We start from the raw sequence: 18,580 nt of genomic DNA on the forward strand, positions 1-18,580 counted from the left end.
TATTTAAACAAAAATATAAAATGGATTTTGGTTCTGTTATTCTTAGGGTATTTTTGAGTTATCACATTACAATAAGATTATACATGAATAAAGAGCAAACGCAAATGTAAAGACTTAATATTAGTACATATAACTAAAAATGAAAACCACCAATTATATAATAATATATAAATGAATGAAACATTACAAATATTACCTATCAAAAATATTATATTAAGCATAAAATATGATATATTGCAACCTTTAACAAAATAAATTAAAAAGGCAATGCTTAAAAAATTAGGAGATCTTCGAAGACGAAAAAGATTTTTCAATTTAAATAGGGTTTAGAATTTAATACGATTTGGCAAGTTCTCTCGGCTTCCGTAGTTGAGTCGACGCAGTTATACGTCACAGATTTTACAGGAAGTTTATAAGCACATCTTCGAGAACAGGCGAGAAGAAAACATGGATCTCTTTGTAATTTCACCAAATTTGAGGTTTACCAACCTAACTATCGCTCCGGATTCGACTGTCAGTGATCTTATCAGTCATTTCGCCGTTAAAGAGGTGAGTCGATCAGTGATTACAGTAGTCAAACGTTAATGCGATCTGAACTCTAGTTGTGCTATTATGCTGTACTCTTACTGCTGATGGTTCCATTTGATTTTGATGATGATTATTATGGCTGATGATTAAAGTTTCCTAAAGTATGTATTTATTTTCTCTCAGGGTGTCTGTTTTACGGACTTCTATGTGAAGAGTAACGGCCGCGTCTCTCAGAGTGATGACCTGCTTCAGTCTGGAGTTGTATACCGTGTGGAGCCTCGGTTATGTGGAGGCAAAGGAGGTAACCAGACGTTTGTAAATATTAGAATATGATAGGTTGTTGATATTTGACTGAGTGTTAAATGGATTTATGTTTATTAGCATAGTTATTAAGGTCTTTTGTATAAAGTTATTCCCGACTATATTATGGTAACAGTATTGGGTAAGTTAATTCAGTATCTTCAACTGCGTAATTCGATTACAGTACTAATTACTTTCTCTAAAAAATTTTGAATTACTAATTACTTTCTAAATACCATATCAACCTCAACCAGTTGAACAATACAAGGATAGACATGAAACTGCTCTTTTAATTCTTTCAAATAAACGTTATAAGTTTGCTTAAATTATTCTTAAACTGACCAAAGTGTGTAAAAGGAGAAGGTTACATTAAAACATAAATTTAAAAATTTAAATTTGATGTTAAACACTATTGTTTGATATATAATTGTTGTATAGTCTTAACAGTATTTAATTACATCAGAAGTAACTGTAATTGAATTACAGAAAAATTAAGAATAATCCCTTGCTTAAATGACAGTAATTAGATTATTCTGTAGTTAATTACACGCATCATTGTATGGGAATGTAGTTTATTTGTCATTATTTGGTTGGTGGTATTATTAATTTTATGTATTTATTTATTTTATATATATATTTTTTATTTTAGAATTGAAGTCTATTCAGAAAAGTTTTTTTTTTTTTTTTCTTCTTGGTTCCAAATTATGTTAGTTTCATTAGTGTTTCTTTTTAAGTAACACATTTACAGTTAATAATAAAGATGTATTGAACTCATATTTGTTTTGCAGGTTTTGGCTCTATGTTGAGGGCCCTTGGTGCACAAATCGAAAAGACCACTAACCGTGAGGCCTGCAGAGATCTGAGTGGAAGAAGACTTCGAGACGTCAATCACGAGAAAGAGTAATGCTGATGATTACCATGTCCATTTTTAGCATGCTTGTTTTATTATTTACTTATTTTGTGTTTTATGGGTTTGGTGTTTTCTACTCTTCACACACATCAGGCTTTTATGATTGTATGAGTAAGTGAATATTTATTTATGTCTGTGTGTAGAATGGCAGAGTGGTTGAAAAAGCAATCCGACCGAGAGGCAGAGAAGGAGCAGCGTCGTCTGGAGCGGATTCAGAGGAAATTGGCTGAGCCAAAACATTATTTCACTGACCCTGATTATGAACGGCAGTGCCACGACCTCTCAGAGAGACTGGAGGACTCTGTACTGAAAGGTAACTTTGGATTCATTTTCCGTGTACAAATTCCATGCATAGCATGTGCTAGGATACATTACATTTACATAGAAAAAAATTCTGAATATTAATAAACAGTAGATAAATCAATAAATCGATTCATCTCGAGTCATGGATCTGAAATTTTCTGAATGAATCACGATTCTCTCTTGAATCGATTCTGAGCTTAGTTTTTAACAGCAGATGACTCGTTTTTAACCGCACGCTCATGCTCACAAAGAAGAGCGCTTGTGCGTTCGGCTATGTACTTGCACCTCAGAATGCTTTTATGACGCAAGATTATTGTAAACAGCCCACTGAAAACACCCTTGTAATTTGCTTCAAACTTCTCGAACTTTATGAATGATTATTTTATAGAAGGTTCAAGTGGTGTTTGTATCGAGTTCACGTACGACTGTTTGTAAAGCACGCAGTGCCACCTGCTGTTGAAAACTAAGCTCAGAATCGATTCGAGAGAGAATCACGATGTATTAGGAAAAATCTCAGAATCCATCCAGAATCATTTCTCGATTCGCGATTCAACGATTTATTGTCCCAGCCCTAATAAACAGCAATATTTACATATTCAGTTTCATCCTTTTGAATCAAATCTTTTGACTCATTAATTTTAAGAGATTTGTTCCACAACAGTGTCTACTAATTCACTTAAATGAATCACACTTTGAATCATAAGTTTTGGTACTGAAATTTAAATCAGAGACACTATTAAAGTAAAATCATTTTTTTTTTTTTTTTTTTAATATAAATATACTCCATATTAGTTAATTGTGATTTCGCAATGATCAATTTTATATATCTAGAAAATAATAAGAAATAATATTACAATTACTAAAGTGACCTTGATTTTGCAGAAAGGTGATATATAATATTGTCTATTATTGTTATTAATAAAAATAATAAATAAACTTTTTAGATAGATAGATGGATATAGATATAGTTTATTTATTATTTTTATTAATGTATTTGTATTTTTTTTTGTCTATGTATTAATAATATGTAATAATAATATTGCATATTGTACACGTTCAATATATTGCCCATCATTAACAGTAAATGTAAAAGGTGAAAATAAAATTCTCTACTATTCAGGCATGCAGGCTTCCTCTAGTGGTCTCGTCCAGGCAGACGAGGGGCCGAGACGCAAGCGTCCGACACCAGCCGACAGCCAAAAGAAAGCAAAGAAGAAATGTTTCTGGTGAGATGATTTCACATGTTGTGTACAATGACAAAGAAGGTAGACTAGAAATATGAAATTCAAATCCTACAATTTCAAAGCTGTGATATTATGCCGTCTTTATTCCATTAGGACTGGCATTGGAGAACTGGAAGACATGGGCAGCTCTGGTGAAGGAAGTGATGACAGTGACAGCGAGGCCTCTCCATCCACCTCTGGGGCTTCCTGTAGTTCTGATGTTCCCAAACCAGCTGTGCGGAATTCCACCACCAGGGGGAGTGACAGGACAGAACCTCTGGACCAGCCAAGTAGCACCAGCAGCTCCTCCTCAAGTCCCGCACCAAGCTCCCCAACACACAACCAGGAAGAGTTGCAGAAAGAGGCAGAGAAGAAAAGTACGGCTGACTTCAGCCAAAACAGCAGCACTGGAGAGGATAAGTTGCAGGGTGACGTCAACCAAAATGGCAGTACAGGAGAGGATAAGTTGCAGGTTGACGTCAGCCAAAATGGCAGTACTGGAGAGGATAAAATGCAGGTTGACGTCAGCCAAAGCAGCAGCACCGGAGAGGATAAGTTGCAGGCTGCGCCCGCAGAAGCACAAAGCGGTCCAGCTGAGAGCAGTCAGGCACATGAATCGGTAAGATCTCCTGCTTCAGATGTGGTTATTCCTGTTGGAAATATTTTTGATAATAATACTGATCTCTCTTTGTCTCTTTTCAGGAGGAGGGTCCGCTGGATCTGCTCTCCGTGAGTGGGCCAGAGCAGCTGGAGGCTTTGGGTCTGGAGCGGCTGAAGAAGGAGCTGATGGAACGAGGGATGAAGTGTGGAGGAACCCTGCAGGAACGGGCTGCGCGTCTGTTCTCCGTCAGAGGACTGACTGCAGATCAGATTGACCCTGCGCTCTTGGCCAAAGCCAGCAAGGGCAAGAAGAAATAACTTGCTTTTCCAAAACCACAAACTGTTTTTGACCTCTGTTTTGTTTTGGCATGTCTGTAGTTATTTTTAAGGTGTGGTTCGTGAAAATCTAACTATTTTTGAGAATTATGTGTGCTGGATTTATTTTTATTATTATTATTTTTTTTTTAATTAGAAAGACTGGTCAGATGCCGATAACAATTTAGATTTCTTTTTTCTTTTAGAAAAACATGCCAAGTTACATAAGGTGAGGCTCAGGCTAACTTTTTTTGTGATATGTACTATATATTTTTTAATTACATAGTCATTGTAAATAGCTATTTTGATTCTTACAGAAATATACTGAAGATCAGTCACATTCATGATGTGGATGGGAAGGTATTCAACAATATATTGATTTTTAGCCAGCAGTTTGTTCACATTGCACTGTATTTGTTTGTATATGTGATATGGTCCATTTTTGCTTTTCACTTTATGGTTGAGTAAAGTATTGTTGAACAATTTTGTGTCCTTTTTATTTGTTGTTGTTATTATTACTACAGCCTGTGAAGTCAAGTCATGTATCTAATTGTATAGAATGTAAACAAAGAACTTTTTCATTCTGGTAATCATATTTATAAAATAACTAGGAGGGTGCATCATATCTGGCTTCTGATGGTGCATTTCATAGATGTTTGTGTGTAAATGTAGATACATTTTCCATCACATGCACATGATATCTTATGGAATAGTTATGTTGAAAAATTGAACCTCCACGATAAATCAACACAATGCGAACACATTTTTTAGCATAGTATTTCTATTTTCAAGATGTTAAGGGAAAATTCATACTCCGAAACATCAGATGGCGACGATGAGCAACATCGCTTCAACATACATTCCGCTGAAGAAAAGGGTGTTTTGAGTAGTGGAGTAGTTCTGGTTTATCGTAGTGTTACTGCTTTAAATGTACATATGTATATCATTAGTATATATCTGAAGCTGTGGTGGTAATAGAGTCATGGCGTTTCCGCAGCCGCGTCCTCTAGCTCCTCAGTTGCCGCAGCATCTTCTGCGGACTGTGGACTGTCAGCAGGGCGCCGTGAGAGCCGTGCGCTTCAACGGTAAGTCTGTATTATTGAGTGAAAAATGTTACTGACAATTGAATTTTAAAACAAACAGCTGTCTTTCTCAAGAAGGTAGATGATGGGGTTGGGGTCTCATATTTCAATTTATTTTACTTTTTTTTTTTTTTTTTTCTTTGTTGGAAATCTATAATCTCTTGTAATCACGAACGATTCTGATAGGTCCTTCCTGACTAGCAATATGAAAAGTAACAGGTACTGCGTGACGCTGTTGTTTTACACCTGCTTTGTGACTTTAAATATACCTTTAGCTAAATATACAGTGGAATTATTAAAGTCCTTATAGTTATTAACACTTATTAATGTTTTTCATGTAAATTTATGTCCCAGTTACACCGAATGTTGTCACGTTTTCCTGGTTAAATAAACTTTACGTAACATACATTAAACAATTACAATTCTATGTATACCTAAATCTCATCAAGTTAGTGTTTTAACGCATTTTTACATTTATTCCAAAATAATAAATAAAGGCAGTAACAATTTAAACAATACGTTTTATTTGTGAACTGATGTTCAGCTGTTTTTCACCAAGCTGAGAAACACCAGTCATCAGGTTTTCATGTTTAAAGTTTGATTTTGATGTGAAATAAAGCAGTCATATTCATGTGGGTGAGTTGTTTCCTTACTTTTTAATTACTCTTCTCATTAACGGCATAATTTTGCTCATTCAGACCGATTTGTGAAGATGCACGGTTTATCGCACGAACCAGTCATATCCAACCATAATGAATCATATCCATCCAGGATATAGATATAGCGTGATGAAGGCATTACCTCCTCTCATGTGACTTTCCCCCATTCATTCTCAATTACCCCCCAAGCTTTAGGGGGTCTGTTAAAACTCAATGGGGTCAGAGGAGGCACGAGAGACTGGACTCCTGCTGTAACTTTACCTGCTGGTGTCACTGTTGGACAGTGTTACTTTAGAAAAATGAGTGATTTATACACGTTTTAACGTTGTTTTATCTTTGTAAAATGGATTATTTCCTCACCCAATTTTTTGAGGAGGCACTGCCTCCCTTGCCTCCTCGAAGGAAACGGTCCTTATATATATATGTTCTTCCAGCTGATGGGAATTATCTGTTGACCTGCGGCAGCGATAAATCTCTGAAGCTGTGGAGTGTGAGTCGAGGGACTCTGCTGAAGACTTACACCGGTCACGGATATGAAGTGCTGGACGTGGACTGGTGTGTTTTTTGTGTTGCATCCATTATATCGAAATATCTTCTCTATCGTGTTTGGTTTGCATTAATTTCACATACTTTTCACAGTTCTTATGACAACAGTCAGCTGTGCTCCTGCAGCTCGGATAAAACCGTCATTCTGTGGGATGTGGCGTCTGGTCAGGTGACGCGCAAACTTCGCGGGCACGCAGGGGTAAGACCGCATTTCCCGCCATGATATTATACTGCATTTATTATTTGTGTTTGCTAAGACAAGAATCACTATTGCAGTATATTATTTTAAATAATATAGGTGATTTGTTCACTACAAATGTCTTTTTTATTTTTAATGTTATATTCGTTCCCTAGAAAGTGAACTGTGTGCAGTTTAATGAGGAGGCTACTGTGATGCTGTCAGGTAGGCTTTATGAAATGGATTTAATCATTATTGCTTATGGGAATAACCACAATCTCAACCTCACTGTGACTCAGTTACTTCTTAATGTTTTAGGCTCCATTGATGGGACAGTACGATGTTGGGACACTAGATCCAGACGGATGGAGCCCATCCAGATCCTGGACGAGGCTCGGGATGGCGTCAGCAGCCTAAAAGTGTCAGAGCATGAGCTTTTGACTGGGTCAGAACCAAACTAAACTCATCTTATTGTAGGATATGATGTGAGAATACGAGAGTGGAACTGTAGTTTGTTGTTTATCAGGTCTGTGGATGGAAGAGTGAGGCGTTATGACCTAAGAATGGGGCAGCTTCATGTCGATTTCATTGGAAGTGAGTTATATCACACATGAGGGAATAAGAATCCAGGTGTTTTGCACTGTGTGATGTCTAACTAGCTTCTGTTATGTGTATTTGTGCTCCACAGGTCCCATCACTTGTGTGTGTTTCAGTCGGGACGGTCAGTGCACACTTAGCTCCAGTTTGGACTCTACGGTGCGCCTGCTGGACAAAAGCTCAGGGGAGATGCTGGGAGAGTATGTACAACATAGATCAAACTAGATTTTCTAAAAATAATCCTAGTTCCCACGATCCTTTCGGCTTTATGAGTAAAGCATATTGAGAACTTTGACGCTACTGTAAAAACAAAATGAAGGAATCAGTTGTCAATGCGTTATTTTAAAAATAAAAATGGATATAAATACATCACTTTTCAAATTAACAAAAATATGCACATTTAAAATGTTTAAAATCTAACAGTAAATAAATTAAATGTGACAAATAAATAGATATTTGATATGTGTAGTTAACAATAACAAAAAAATCACTTTTCAAAATAAGAAATAAATATGCATATTTAAAACAGTTTATTTAATTCATGTTTAAAAGCATAGATAAACATGAAAGATAAACAGTGAAATTAATTAATTCACATATTTTTCATAATCAATTAACACTGCTTTTGTCATTTTTTACAAGATAGACAAAATTTGTCACCAAAAAAGGCATTCGGTTTAACCAAAATTTCAGTTTTACCGAATGACACTTTTGGTTATACCGAATGACGATATTTTCAAACAATGCTAACAAGCTGATATCTAGCTACCTAGTTAGTTTGCTCGTTAGCTAGCAAAAGGACAATCAGACATTTTATATTTAGTACAAATTTTTTTAAATATTACAACGTTTTCCATGTTTAATAGCGGTTGTACTGAATGACCTGATGTTTCGGGACATGCGTATGAGCAAGTGAAAACTTGAATTTTTCAAATAGTTAAAAGAGCGTTAGTTACTTTGCTTCATGACCATGTGGTCCTTTGCAGGTGTCTGAATGATGTCACATCCTGTCACATGATATTGACCGCATGACTTGATACAATATGGTCCCTTTATATTGGTTACTCCGAATGACATCAATGAAATTCATTTTTCCGGACATTCTTTCTCATAACAAAGCAACGACTTCTACACATAATTTTAATACCATTTTGCACTATGTTGATATATGATGTTATAAAATCATGTCTAAATAAAAAAATATAAACATTTATTACATTTTAAGATATTTTAATCAAAAATGAAATGGCTGTATTGGCCTTTGTACGGTTAAACCGAATGACCTTTTGACACTTTAAAATCTTTAAAATACCTTTATATGTAGCAAAATATAATTAAAACCTTTTGGATTAAATAAAAGAGATCTAGTTTTACTACCTTACATACTTTGGATATCATATCTTTGTTTTTTATTATTATTAAGGCCTTTGGACAAAAAAATGACCCGTCACGTCATTGACCCATATACTATTATCACTTCAACATTATGTGTTTTTCTATGGTGTCCCTTTACAGGTACTCTGGTCATGTCAATAAAGGCTATAAGCTTGACTGCTGTCTGTCTGATAAAGACACACATGTTCTGAGCTGTTCAGAAGATGGCCATGTTTACTACTGGGATCTGGTGGAGGTGAGCAGAATAAGTCACATGACCCACAGAGCCAATACTATGACAAAATGTCAAGTTGAATATGAGCAGTACAGATGTAATTTATCTTTGTAGGGCTCCCTGACTTTAAAGCTGCCTGTTGGGAAAGCTGTCGTCCAATCGCTGTCCTTCCACCCAACGGAGCCCCGCCTTTTGACTTCTATGGAGGGGCGTGTTCAGGTATGGGGGGCGGAGCCAGAGGATGCAGCTGTGGAAGATGCCAAAGCTGAGTAGTGCGTGTTGAACACCGAACACATGAGCAGGACTCATTCAAGATGAACAGTGTAAATCACTATTTTGTATCAGTTTAACTGTGTTATACATGTTTTGTATGTTAATATAAAAAGCAAATAAAATATTTAAAAAATATATAAGACTTTTTTGTTGTTGTTTTTTTTATAATTTATCATATAATTTTAGTTTTAGTATGTAATCATACATTGTGTCGTTAGTTCATTATTGTAAGCAAAGTGTAGTTAAAACAAAACAAGCACAACAACTTTTGTTTGTGTATTTAATCAGAACTTTACATATTTACAAGAAGCAAAATAAAGATTAACAATAATTTATTTGGCAGTAAAAATGGGTTTCAAATAAATAAATAATTTATAAGCACATAAATATCTTCCACTTTTGGTTCAGATAATTCGTCGGATCAATCTTGACTCAGAAATGGCCACTCAAACACGGCATTGTGTTGCCATTAACCAAAACTGAATGTTTAGACATTCTCAAATGCAATTATAGCCGAATAAGTCATGTCAGCAGAGAAAGCAACATATACATCTTAATACATTTCAATACATACATATTATTTAATCCTGAATTAACGTACCTTAAACAGCCTTTTATTTAAATTCAAGGCACTTTGTAGTTTGTACAGTCTCTAAACCAATAGGAAAAGCAGACAGTAGCCTGATTTCAGCTGGCCACCCTCATCTCTACCCCATACAGACACATGCAGCGGCAGAGAGTTTCTCCACTTTGTGCCAGCGATGCTGGTTGTCAAGGAAGGCTATGTCCTCGTGGTGTGTGGGGCGACAGCAGGGCTGATGGTGCCAATGGCCAGTGTATTGAAGGGCGCCGCTCTGCAGGAGGTTGGTGAGCGTGAGGTCGTGGTTGGAGGCGAGGCGAGGGCAGGTCCCGCTGCAGTACTTAAACAGCACCGTCTCATCCGAGTCATATCCCAGCCCGAGGTCTCGCACCTGCAGTAGGATGGAGTGCAGAGCACATGGGGACTCAGCGCTGCGGGGCGACCGAATCGCCCTCTCCGAAACGTCCTTTTCCTCACCGTCACCTCCTCTTCTCTCTTCATCACGGAGGTCTGAAAAATAAAGAGCAAAAAATAATAACTACTATTTTGCATTCTCTCCTTGTGCAAAACTTGTGGTTGCCAGAACGTTGATGTATAGTCACTGAAATGTATGGATAAAAAAAGACATTTTTCAAAATATCTTCTTTGTGTTCCACAGAAGACAATATTGAGCCTATAATAAAACTACAGAAATTTAGTTGCCTTCTCCCCAAAGGTCATGACCTCCAGGCTTACCCAGTAACGTTCTAAGCCAGTGTCCTTCTCCTGCCTGAACGCAAAACAGCAGAATGGTGATCTTCAGTAGCGAACACATCGTTCTTCTTGTCTTTGCCTGGTTTTCCTTCTTCAGGATGAGAATGCAGGTGATGCTGAGATGCGCCAGAGTCACCGTCTCTTTTATAGCCATCTAAGCGGTTCAGATCGGTTGGGGCGGAGGGGATGATGGGGTGCGGCCAGGAGGGGAGGGAGGTGGAATAACCCTTCCGCTCCCACTCTTTCACCTGGTCTCATGGCTATGATTAGAGGCAACTAGATGTAATTTTTGGAAAGCCACTGGTATTTCTTAAGTCAGAGAGTATGGAAAATGGGGGTATATTGCTTAAAGCTGCTGGTCGTCTGACTAGTGTAGTCATCATGGAGTTGAGCCGATGAATCACATAGAATTGTTTTTTTTGTACACACATTTTATACAATATGATGAACAAGGAAAATTAAGGGTTAACTGCATGAAGGATGGAAGAAAGGCCCATAATTAAAAAAACTAAATAGATGACAGAAGTTATTTGAATGGAAATTCCAAGAATAATGGCTGTCTTCAGATACATAAATTTGGGGATTTTATTAAAATATGATTTTTTTTTTCTCGCTATCTACATTCCTTATTTAACTATGAAGACATGAATCCTGCAGTGCTGGAGAAATAAGTGAATGCGCATGACTTGAATGCGTGTTATCTTTGCCATCTTGAGGTCTTGTGTTATATGAGTAAAGTGACACCAAAATGTATTTGGACACAAACATTTATTGCATTAAGTAACACAATTTTAAACCAAGCTGCATTTGCAAACAAATGGTGCAAGAGCTTTTCTCAGATCTGACATCACTTTTCAAAGACATTTTTGTAGATTCTAAAAAAATTTCTTTTTGTGAAACAGAAAAAAAAATCTTTTTATTGAAATCCTTTTAAATATATAAATTCATACATTTTAGACACATTTTCAAGTGTGTCTCAAGCATCCAAATACTTTTTGGGCCACTGTATGCAAGTGGGTCTTAAACCTACAACCTTTAGCTATAAAAGGTACATTTCTGTAAATTCTTTTACCAGACAAAGAATATATTTCAGTGTTGATAAATTTAAGAATAAATTAATATAGCACTTGAAAAAGATAACAGGGTTGACAGTTTTACAGTTCATTTAGACTTTGTGTTCACCTCACCATGACAATACTACAGGGTTCTTTGTTATGAAGCGAATACTGATATAAATAGAAATCTCATTTTTAGTAATCATTTACTATTTAAAAAGATAGTAACAGGGTTGACATTCTAAGCATCATCCCCTACTGACAAAACAGGAGAAATTTACTTTCTTTTGATTTCCTGAAAGGATGATGTAATTTTGACAGGGGTTGACAGTTTTACGGTTTGGTTAAACATTCCTTGCTTTGTGCTTCAGGGATCTTGTTAAAAACAGAACTTAGTACTGGAATAATACAAATATCTCATTTTGAGTAATAATTTACTCTTTAAAATCATGGTAACAGGGTTGACATGTCTAAAATTGTGCCCTGTTGAAAACAGGAGACATTTACTTGACTTTGACTGTTGACTTCCTGAAAAGATTATGTAATTTTGACAGAATTTTTGTAATAAAATGTTATGTAACAGGGTTGACTATAATGTTTTCAAACTAAATTCCACTGTTCATATATTTTCTTTCTTTATTATAATTATGTTGTACTGTTCTGTGGACAGATGTAGTCCTTTTATAGAATATTTGTAACAAAAAGGAGCATTGAAGTTACTTTGTCTTTTTATTATACATTTTCAAACTAAACTCCACTGTTAGTATACTTTCTTACCTTATTGTAATTACTGTATGTTGTATTCCTTCTTTCTGTGTGGCTGTCCATTGCTAATACCGCTAATGCTGAGGATGTTACCTAAACTTTAGCTACACAGACATACTTTATTGAGAGTTCATAGGTATAAACAGATAAAATAACTAAGCTTTACCAAAAAGCCAGGCTTGTCCTTTAATTGCAGATATAATTTGATGAAAAATATATGTAAGATGTTTTTTTTTTTAAATGTAGCTAAATCTTTTAATTAAATTTAATTTTAGTCCCAGGATAATGGCCATTCTTATTGAGTGCAGTTATATTCAAGAAAAATACCTAAGAGTTTGGATCGTGTGCAGTTTGGAATGTTTTCCAGTCAGAAATCCATCAATATTAAAATAAGATCAATGGAAAAGGATTTCAGCCAATTGTCGGGCAGTTTAAATCTGACACAGGACCATAAAACAATCTGCTTTACAGGGAAACTTCCACAGCAATCTCTTCTCAGCCAGTCTGTTTTCATTTATAACTCTTTTTAACTCATCCATCATGACGAAGATTACAGTCAGATCAGTTTCCACTGGTGCTGCTGCCATGCTGTTGGATCAAACCTCCTTACAACCTTGTTAAAACTGGGCATCTTCATCCAGACCAGAGTGAACACGCAATCTTCAGGTCTGCTGTGTCCCCAGACACTCAAAAGAGAAAGAGTGAATTAGATCTGTAAGAGGGATTGGATTTGGAATATATTAGCTATTTGTCTCGCCAAAACAAAAAATGTATGATATATTCCTTTTTGATTCAGTTGTTATTCATTCCTTGCTCCTGTTTGTCCTCCCAGAGATATGTATGATTCAGTCCTTGCACAAAGCTGGAAAAGATGATGAAGTGAAAGTAAGGAGGATCTGCATGGCACTTTACACTTTACACACAATTAACGTACAAAACTGAGCCTGAAAAACATTAGATCTTTTTTTTTTCTTTTTTAAAAATATGGTCAAAATATGATATTGGCACAGTGGCCCTTTTTTGGACTTTGTGTTCATTTTGCACTGTATAATCAGTCATCATGGACACTAATGTGATTCGTTATTCAGTTCAGGTGTGTATCTTTAATTATCCTCATTTACCTGTGTTTTTAGTTCCCCTGTTTCAGTTCAGTGTTGTCAGGTCTCGTCAATGTTATTGTTGTGTTTGCTTGCCTGCCTCTGTTAGGATTTAGCTGTGGATACTATTAAAGACTGTCTTGGATCTTCATCCATCGTGTGTGTTAGCTGGTTTCTATTCAATTTATATTAGGTTTGCAATTTTTTCACTTTTAGCTTAAATTAAGTTGTCACACAGTAGGGGCTATAGCTAGTTTGCGATTTAATGTTTTTTTGTTTTTTTTTGTAGTTATGATCAGTTTACATTTCCTATAAACGAAGGAAAGAAATAAATTTTAAGATTTTTTTTTTTCAATAACTAAAGAAACAGGATTGAACTTGATGAATGCAGTCAACACTACAATTTGTATAAAATTTGGATTGGATTTTCCTTCTTGCTTTAATGTCTAATTTATTTTACTGCTACAATTTTAAGGTTTTTTTTTTTGCCAATGTACGGAAAATCATGCAGTTACAGGGTGGAATATAAAAGGCAATGGTTAAATTTTTAAAGGTTTTTAGTAAATATAGTTCAACGTAATTTAACAGATTACATCAAAATTATAACATTATATTTTAGTTGTTGGACAGTCAAGAAGGTGACCGCAACACACTCTCATGGCAATTTGACTATCTGGTTACACCCAACTCAAGGTTAGGTTTGTGGATGGACCTTCATGCTTAGATTTTTCTTAAAATAATAAGTTTCTGTACTAATCACATTGTACTAATTCATATGAAATCGTCACCTCGTAAAATAGTTACATTTTCTTATGGGCTCGAGTTGGACTCTTGAGGTGGAACAAGACAAAATCACAAATTTTAAGGGGGATTCAGACATTTGATGTGTTTAAAAGTAGCCACTTTTCATGCTAAATTTCTGTAAGATAATTAGTCTTGCATAACCAGACCTTTAGACTTGACGGCAGAAGGTCTGGACTCCATCGCAGCAACTGATGGCTTTCTTTTTCCATAAGGGGGTTTGTCGTCACAAGTGCTTTGTTTCTCGATGGACCGTTAAAGAACACAACATACACGTCTCCCGTAAATCCTGTAGAATTAAAAAAATCAGAGGACAACTTCCAAACTTCCATTGTTTCCCATTTTGTGTGCCTTATGCATCAGATTTTCAGCCAACAGTCCATGGTGTGACGTCTGAGGCAGAGACTATAAGATATAACAAAAAAAAAAAAAAAAAAAAACCCAGGGGATTTGTGCACCAAAGAGTACTACCTATTAATGGAAGTACAGTGGGTGATACAGCAACCCTTCTGGCATGTCCTGAAAGACCCTCTTAGGAATCCGAGGCCCTCTGAGTCAGGCAGGAATCTCATATCAAAGTCGCAGAGTGGAAAAACAGTCTCACTCACACACTGTAAAACACACGGTGACATGGAAGGGAGGTGTGGACCCACGGAAAAGAGCTTTGTCTGTCTGGTACAAATCACAAGAGCTCACCTATGCATGCACTCATGGATTTAGTCTTAGTCTCAGCATTCCACATACTTTGTTTTCTGATAAGATAATTCTTAGGGCTAGATGGATGCAAAACAACACAATATTAATGAATCACAATAGTTCTACATGATCTAATGTGGTCTGTAAATTAGTCTTTTAAATAATAATTAATTTTATATTATTAAAGTGAAACTGTCATTTGTAACAAATTTTGGAAGCTTACTGTGTTCGATATTATTGTGTTCATGAGTGAATAATGGATGAAGTTTGCTATACTCTTGTCTCGTGTGCTTTATTGTTTAATAACTCCTGACAGATGCCACAGATATGAAATGAGGAACATAAATATGTGTGAAAAATCATCTAATAATATTGAAAAGGTTTATGATTGATTATGTGACTGTTTAGATTATCATAGTTTTAAATTGTTTGATCATGCATTTTCATATTTTAAGATTGAAAGTACACTAAAAAATCCTGGCAAAAAATAGTTTAATTTAGATTTTTAAAAAACAAACATGCCTAACCTTCATAAATAAATTCAATTAAGTAATGCTCCATCGATGCCAAAGCAAATGTAGTTGATTTTTATTATTATAGTTTCATATGTCTAAATAATGAAATACTTCACATAAAGTAAGAATTCCTAACACAATTTCATTTTTTTTTTAATTTCACGAAAATTTGTCATACAACTGAAAAGTGTAAATCCTCAAAACAGATTTAAATATTTCAGTGAAGGGTAAAAAAAAAATAAAAAAATAAGGCATGTTATAAAGTTTCCAAGACTAAAAATGTTTTCATGTAACCTTGTATACAAAAAAAATCCTGAAATTATAATAAAATGAAGTTGATTCATAATATAAGTTTATTCTTTTATGATTTTTTTCATACCTTTAATCATTTTAAAAATCGAACCAGCAAAATCTGTACTTAAAACAACAAAATTTCTCATATGCGCCTGTTGGTTTGAAGTCAAATACCTGGTTCTAAAAAGCCCAAGCTAAATGACTAAGCAAAATAAAATATGTCTATATGCTCAGGTGTATATAGTGTGTTTGGTCAGGGTCATTTCTCAGGGGTGTTTAAGGTATGGGTGACCTTACCAGAGTTGTGCTGCATTCCATCTCTGGCGGGTCTCCCTGCCGGCCCATATAGGGCTCGTCTGCTCCGGGCAGGAATGCAGGAGCAGCGTTCCAGTGTTAGGAAGCATTCTGTGGGAATTAGTGGGGAATCTCAAACTCGCCAGGCAAGGGCTGTTTATGCTGTAAATCTGACCAGCGCACTAGAAGCTCCTGCCTCCTCCATCACTTCTCATCCACTCACACCTCTCTCAACATCACACTGGACCAGCACATACATGTTTATATTCACTATTGCTCCATAATGGTTAAACACAAATTCCAAAGGGTTTTTGCTTTTTCAAAATGGAATTTACTTAGTAACCTATTTGTCTGATCTCATGTATGTTTCCATTCCTAGATTGGAAAAACCCTCACATGTCCAAGTTTTTCTGACCACCTGGCTTCACATTCACAGAAGACAAACTCCAGAGATGTTCCACTACCACTCACTGGCGGGAAAATGCCCACCTGCTAGTGAAATCCCAACTGGCAAACATGGCATGGTTATTCCGAGTGAATGTGAGCCAATAGACGACAGGATGTTATTTACGCCTCACGATTGACTCGCAACGGATTTTTCCATCTCAGAGGGTTTCCCTATTGTTCTAATATCTTATTTATATGATAACCTTACATTTTATATTTTTTTAAAGATGTTAAAATCTTATTAACTAACAGATTTTAAGTTACCTGTCCGGAACGTCGCTATGTGCCCTGTCCTCCGCTCAACAGGTGGCGCTGTTGGAACGCTCAGCTCTAGCGTGACGTGAGGCGACGACAAGGAAACGCAGACGCTGTTTACGCAGATGGCTGTTTGGTCAGTTTTTTAACGCAAGAAATTATTTTTATTTACTTTATAATGTTCATATGTTTCTGTGTGTATTAGTAGAGTAAATAGCATACATTTTGCGCAGTGGTTGTTGTTTGATGTTATTCGGCTGGTTTTGGTTGTTTTAAGATGCATCGTGTATCAGCTGACAACTCAAATTTTGCGTTTTATTGTAATTATAACACGTTCTAATTTTTGCTCTGGGAACTTAATTAGTACTGTAAAAGTACTGCGGCGGTATCACAGTGACAGTATTACCATGGTACTTTGATATACATAATACTGTGGTTTAGCGTCTTGTCCATAAAACAATGTATTACCATAGTATTTTTGTCAGCGTTACATGTAATTCATAAGAATTTGATACATCATATTTATGATTTGTAATAATGTTAATTTTTCTCTACCATGTTCTTTTCTGCAGTTGTATTCTGATTGATACTAAAATCATCTGGAGCTGATATTAAACCAGAAAAATGGTATGGACCATATTTTTTAGTAATATATACATTGTATTATTTATTAATATTTTGAATTAGCTTTTATTTTTATATTTTGTTTGTAATTTCAGTTAATGTTTTAGTCATTTTGCTATGTGCTTTTTTCATTTTTATGAATTTTATTTTTTTTTTTAATATTTCTAGCTTTAATTAATTTTTATTTGAGGTTTATTTTTAGTCATTTTGGCACTTCAAAGTTTTTCATTTAATATATATATATATATATATATGCATATATATGTATATATATATATATATATATATATATTTATAGTTTTAGTCAACAGTATCACACTGGTCTGTTATAAAAAAACCCTGATTGTTAATGCTTATTCTCTGTTTTAGGGTGAGCGTAAAGGAGTCAACAAGTACTACCCTCCGGATTTCGATCCAGCCAAGGTGAGAACAACAAATACGATTTAATTTTTCTGGGTTCTGTCTTGCAAGACTGTGTGACAGCTTGTGTATTAAAAAGATTTTTCCTGAAATATGTATCTCATGCTCTCATAACAGCATGGCTCCATCAACGGCTACTGGAAAACTCACCCGCTGCGGGAGAGGGCCAGGAAACTGTCTCAGGGCATCCTCATCATTCGGTAATACACATTTACAGTACTGTGAATTCTGTCACTGTTTTTTGATTCACATGTGATGACGGTCTGTGTTTTGCATTTTCAGATTTGAGATGCCCTATAATATTTGGTGTGACGGCTGTAAGAATCACATTGGCATGGGTATGACTTTGAAGTTGTGCATAACACTGTACTACTCATACTTTCTGCAGATTATAGTGTATAAGTTGTATATAGTTTATAAGTTGGATTCATGGACACTACATTTTCCAAAATGTGCATATACAACTGTGCTGGGTACTGTGATGAATTAACCAGAATTTTTGTTCTTGACTCAATATTCCATTATATCTATCAGGATGTCTAATTCGTTTTGTCTTTAAAGGGGTTCGATACAATGCAGAGAAGTCGAAAGTAGGAACCTATTACACCACTCCAATATACAGGTGATATATCGTCTGATCTCTTACTTTTCAGTTTCAGGCTCCACAAGGCAGCATATGTTAACCTGTAGGTTTGTATGTACCACAGGTTCAGGATGAAGTGCCATCTGTGTGTGAACTACATAGAGATGCAGACAGACCCGGCCACCTGTGATTATGTCATTGTGAGTGGAGCCCAAAGGAAGGAAGAAAGATGGGACATGGCCGAGAATGAGCAGATACTCACTACTGGTGCGAAACTC

At 35.7% G+C, this 18,580-nt stretch overlaps 3 protein-coding genes across 4 annotated transcripts in view; all 3 read left to right on the forward strand.

The window, feature by feature from the left end:
• Positions 1-357: 357 nt before the first annotated feature.
• Positions 358-4,662, forward strand: sde2 (SDE2 telomere maintenance homolog (S. pombe)). Its single transcript, XM_051908016.1, has 7 exons — positions 358-549; positions 712-829; positions 1,617-1,728; positions 1,882-2,051; positions 3,162-3,267; positions 3,379-3,883; positions 3,967-4,662. The coding sequence occupies exons 1-7, from the start codon at positions 448-450 to the stop codon at positions 4,180-4,182; spliced, it is 1,329 nt and encodes a 442-aa protein (XP_051763976.1). The 5' UTR covers positions 358-447; the 3' UTR covers positions 4,183-4,662.
• Positions 4,663-5,017: 355 nt separating this feature from the next.
• Positions 5,018-9,263, forward strand: wdr83 (WD repeat domain containing 83). Its single transcript, XM_051908018.1, has 9 exons — positions 5,018-5,264; positions 6,355-6,475; positions 6,560-6,665; positions 6,821-6,869; positions 6,963-7,089; positions 7,171-7,238; positions 7,333-7,441; positions 8,757-8,871; positions 8,965-9,263. The coding sequence occupies exons 1-9, from the start codon at positions 5,162-5,164 to the stop codon at positions 9,121-9,123; spliced, it is 957 nt and encodes a 318-aa protein (XP_051763978.1). The 5' UTR covers positions 5,018-5,161; the 3' UTR covers positions 9,124-9,263.
• Positions 9,264-16,709: 7,446 nt separating this feature from the next.
• The window catches only part of LOC127520425 (complement C3), a 29,266-nt gene continuing 27,395 nt past the window's right edge, over positions 16,710-18,580 (forward strand). Inside the window, exons 1-7 of one of the 2 annotated variants that reach the window (XR_007932113.1) lie at positions 16,710-16,811; positions 17,248-17,302; positions 17,669-17,722; positions 17,837-17,919; positions 18,002-18,057; positions 18,281-18,341; positions 18,427-18,569. The gene's annotated coding sequence lies outside the window, so the exon portion shown is untranslated. Of the gene's footprint in view, positions 16,812-16,859; positions 17,086-17,247; positions 17,303-17,668; positions 17,723-17,836; positions 17,920-18,001; positions 18,058-18,280; positions 18,342-18,426; positions 18,570-18,580 lie in introns of those variants that run through there. The other variant, XR_007932114.1, reaches the window with a different exon arrangement.

The sequence above is a fragment of the Ctenopharyngodon idella genome, chromosome 10, assembly GCF_019924925.1.
Source record: "Ctenopharyngodon idella isolate HZGC_01 chromosome 10, HZGC01, whole genome shotgun sequence".
Classification (NCBI taxonomy): Eukaryota; Metazoa; Chordata; class Actinopteri; order Cypriniformes; family Xenocyprididae; genus Ctenopharyngodon; species Ctenopharyngodon idella.

Coding starts and splice junctions, on each gene's coding strand:
- sde2 (XM_051908016.1), top strand. CDS start 448: ATGGATCTCTTTGTAATTTCACCAAATTTGAGGTTTACCAACCTAACT. Junction 1,729..1,881: donor GACGTCAATCACGAGAAAGA/GTAATGCTGATG, acceptor GTCTGTGTGTAG/AATGGCAGAGTGGTTGAAAA. Junction 2,052..3,161: donor GGAGGACTCTGTACTGAAAG/GTAACTTTGGAT, acceptor TCTACTATTCAG/GCATGCAGGCTTCCTCTAGT.
- wdr83 (XM_051908018.1), top strand. CDS start 5,162: ATGGCGTTTCCGCAGCCGCGTCCTCTAGCTCCTCAGTTGCCGCAGCAT. Junction 5,265..6,354: donor GAGAGCCGTGCGCTTCAACG/GTAAGTCTGTAT, acceptor ATGTTCTTCCAG/CTGATGGGAATTATCTGTTG. Junction 6,476..6,559: donor GAAGTGCTGGACGTGGACTG/GTGTGTTTTTTG, acceptor TACTTTTCACAG/TTCTTATGACAACAGTCAGC.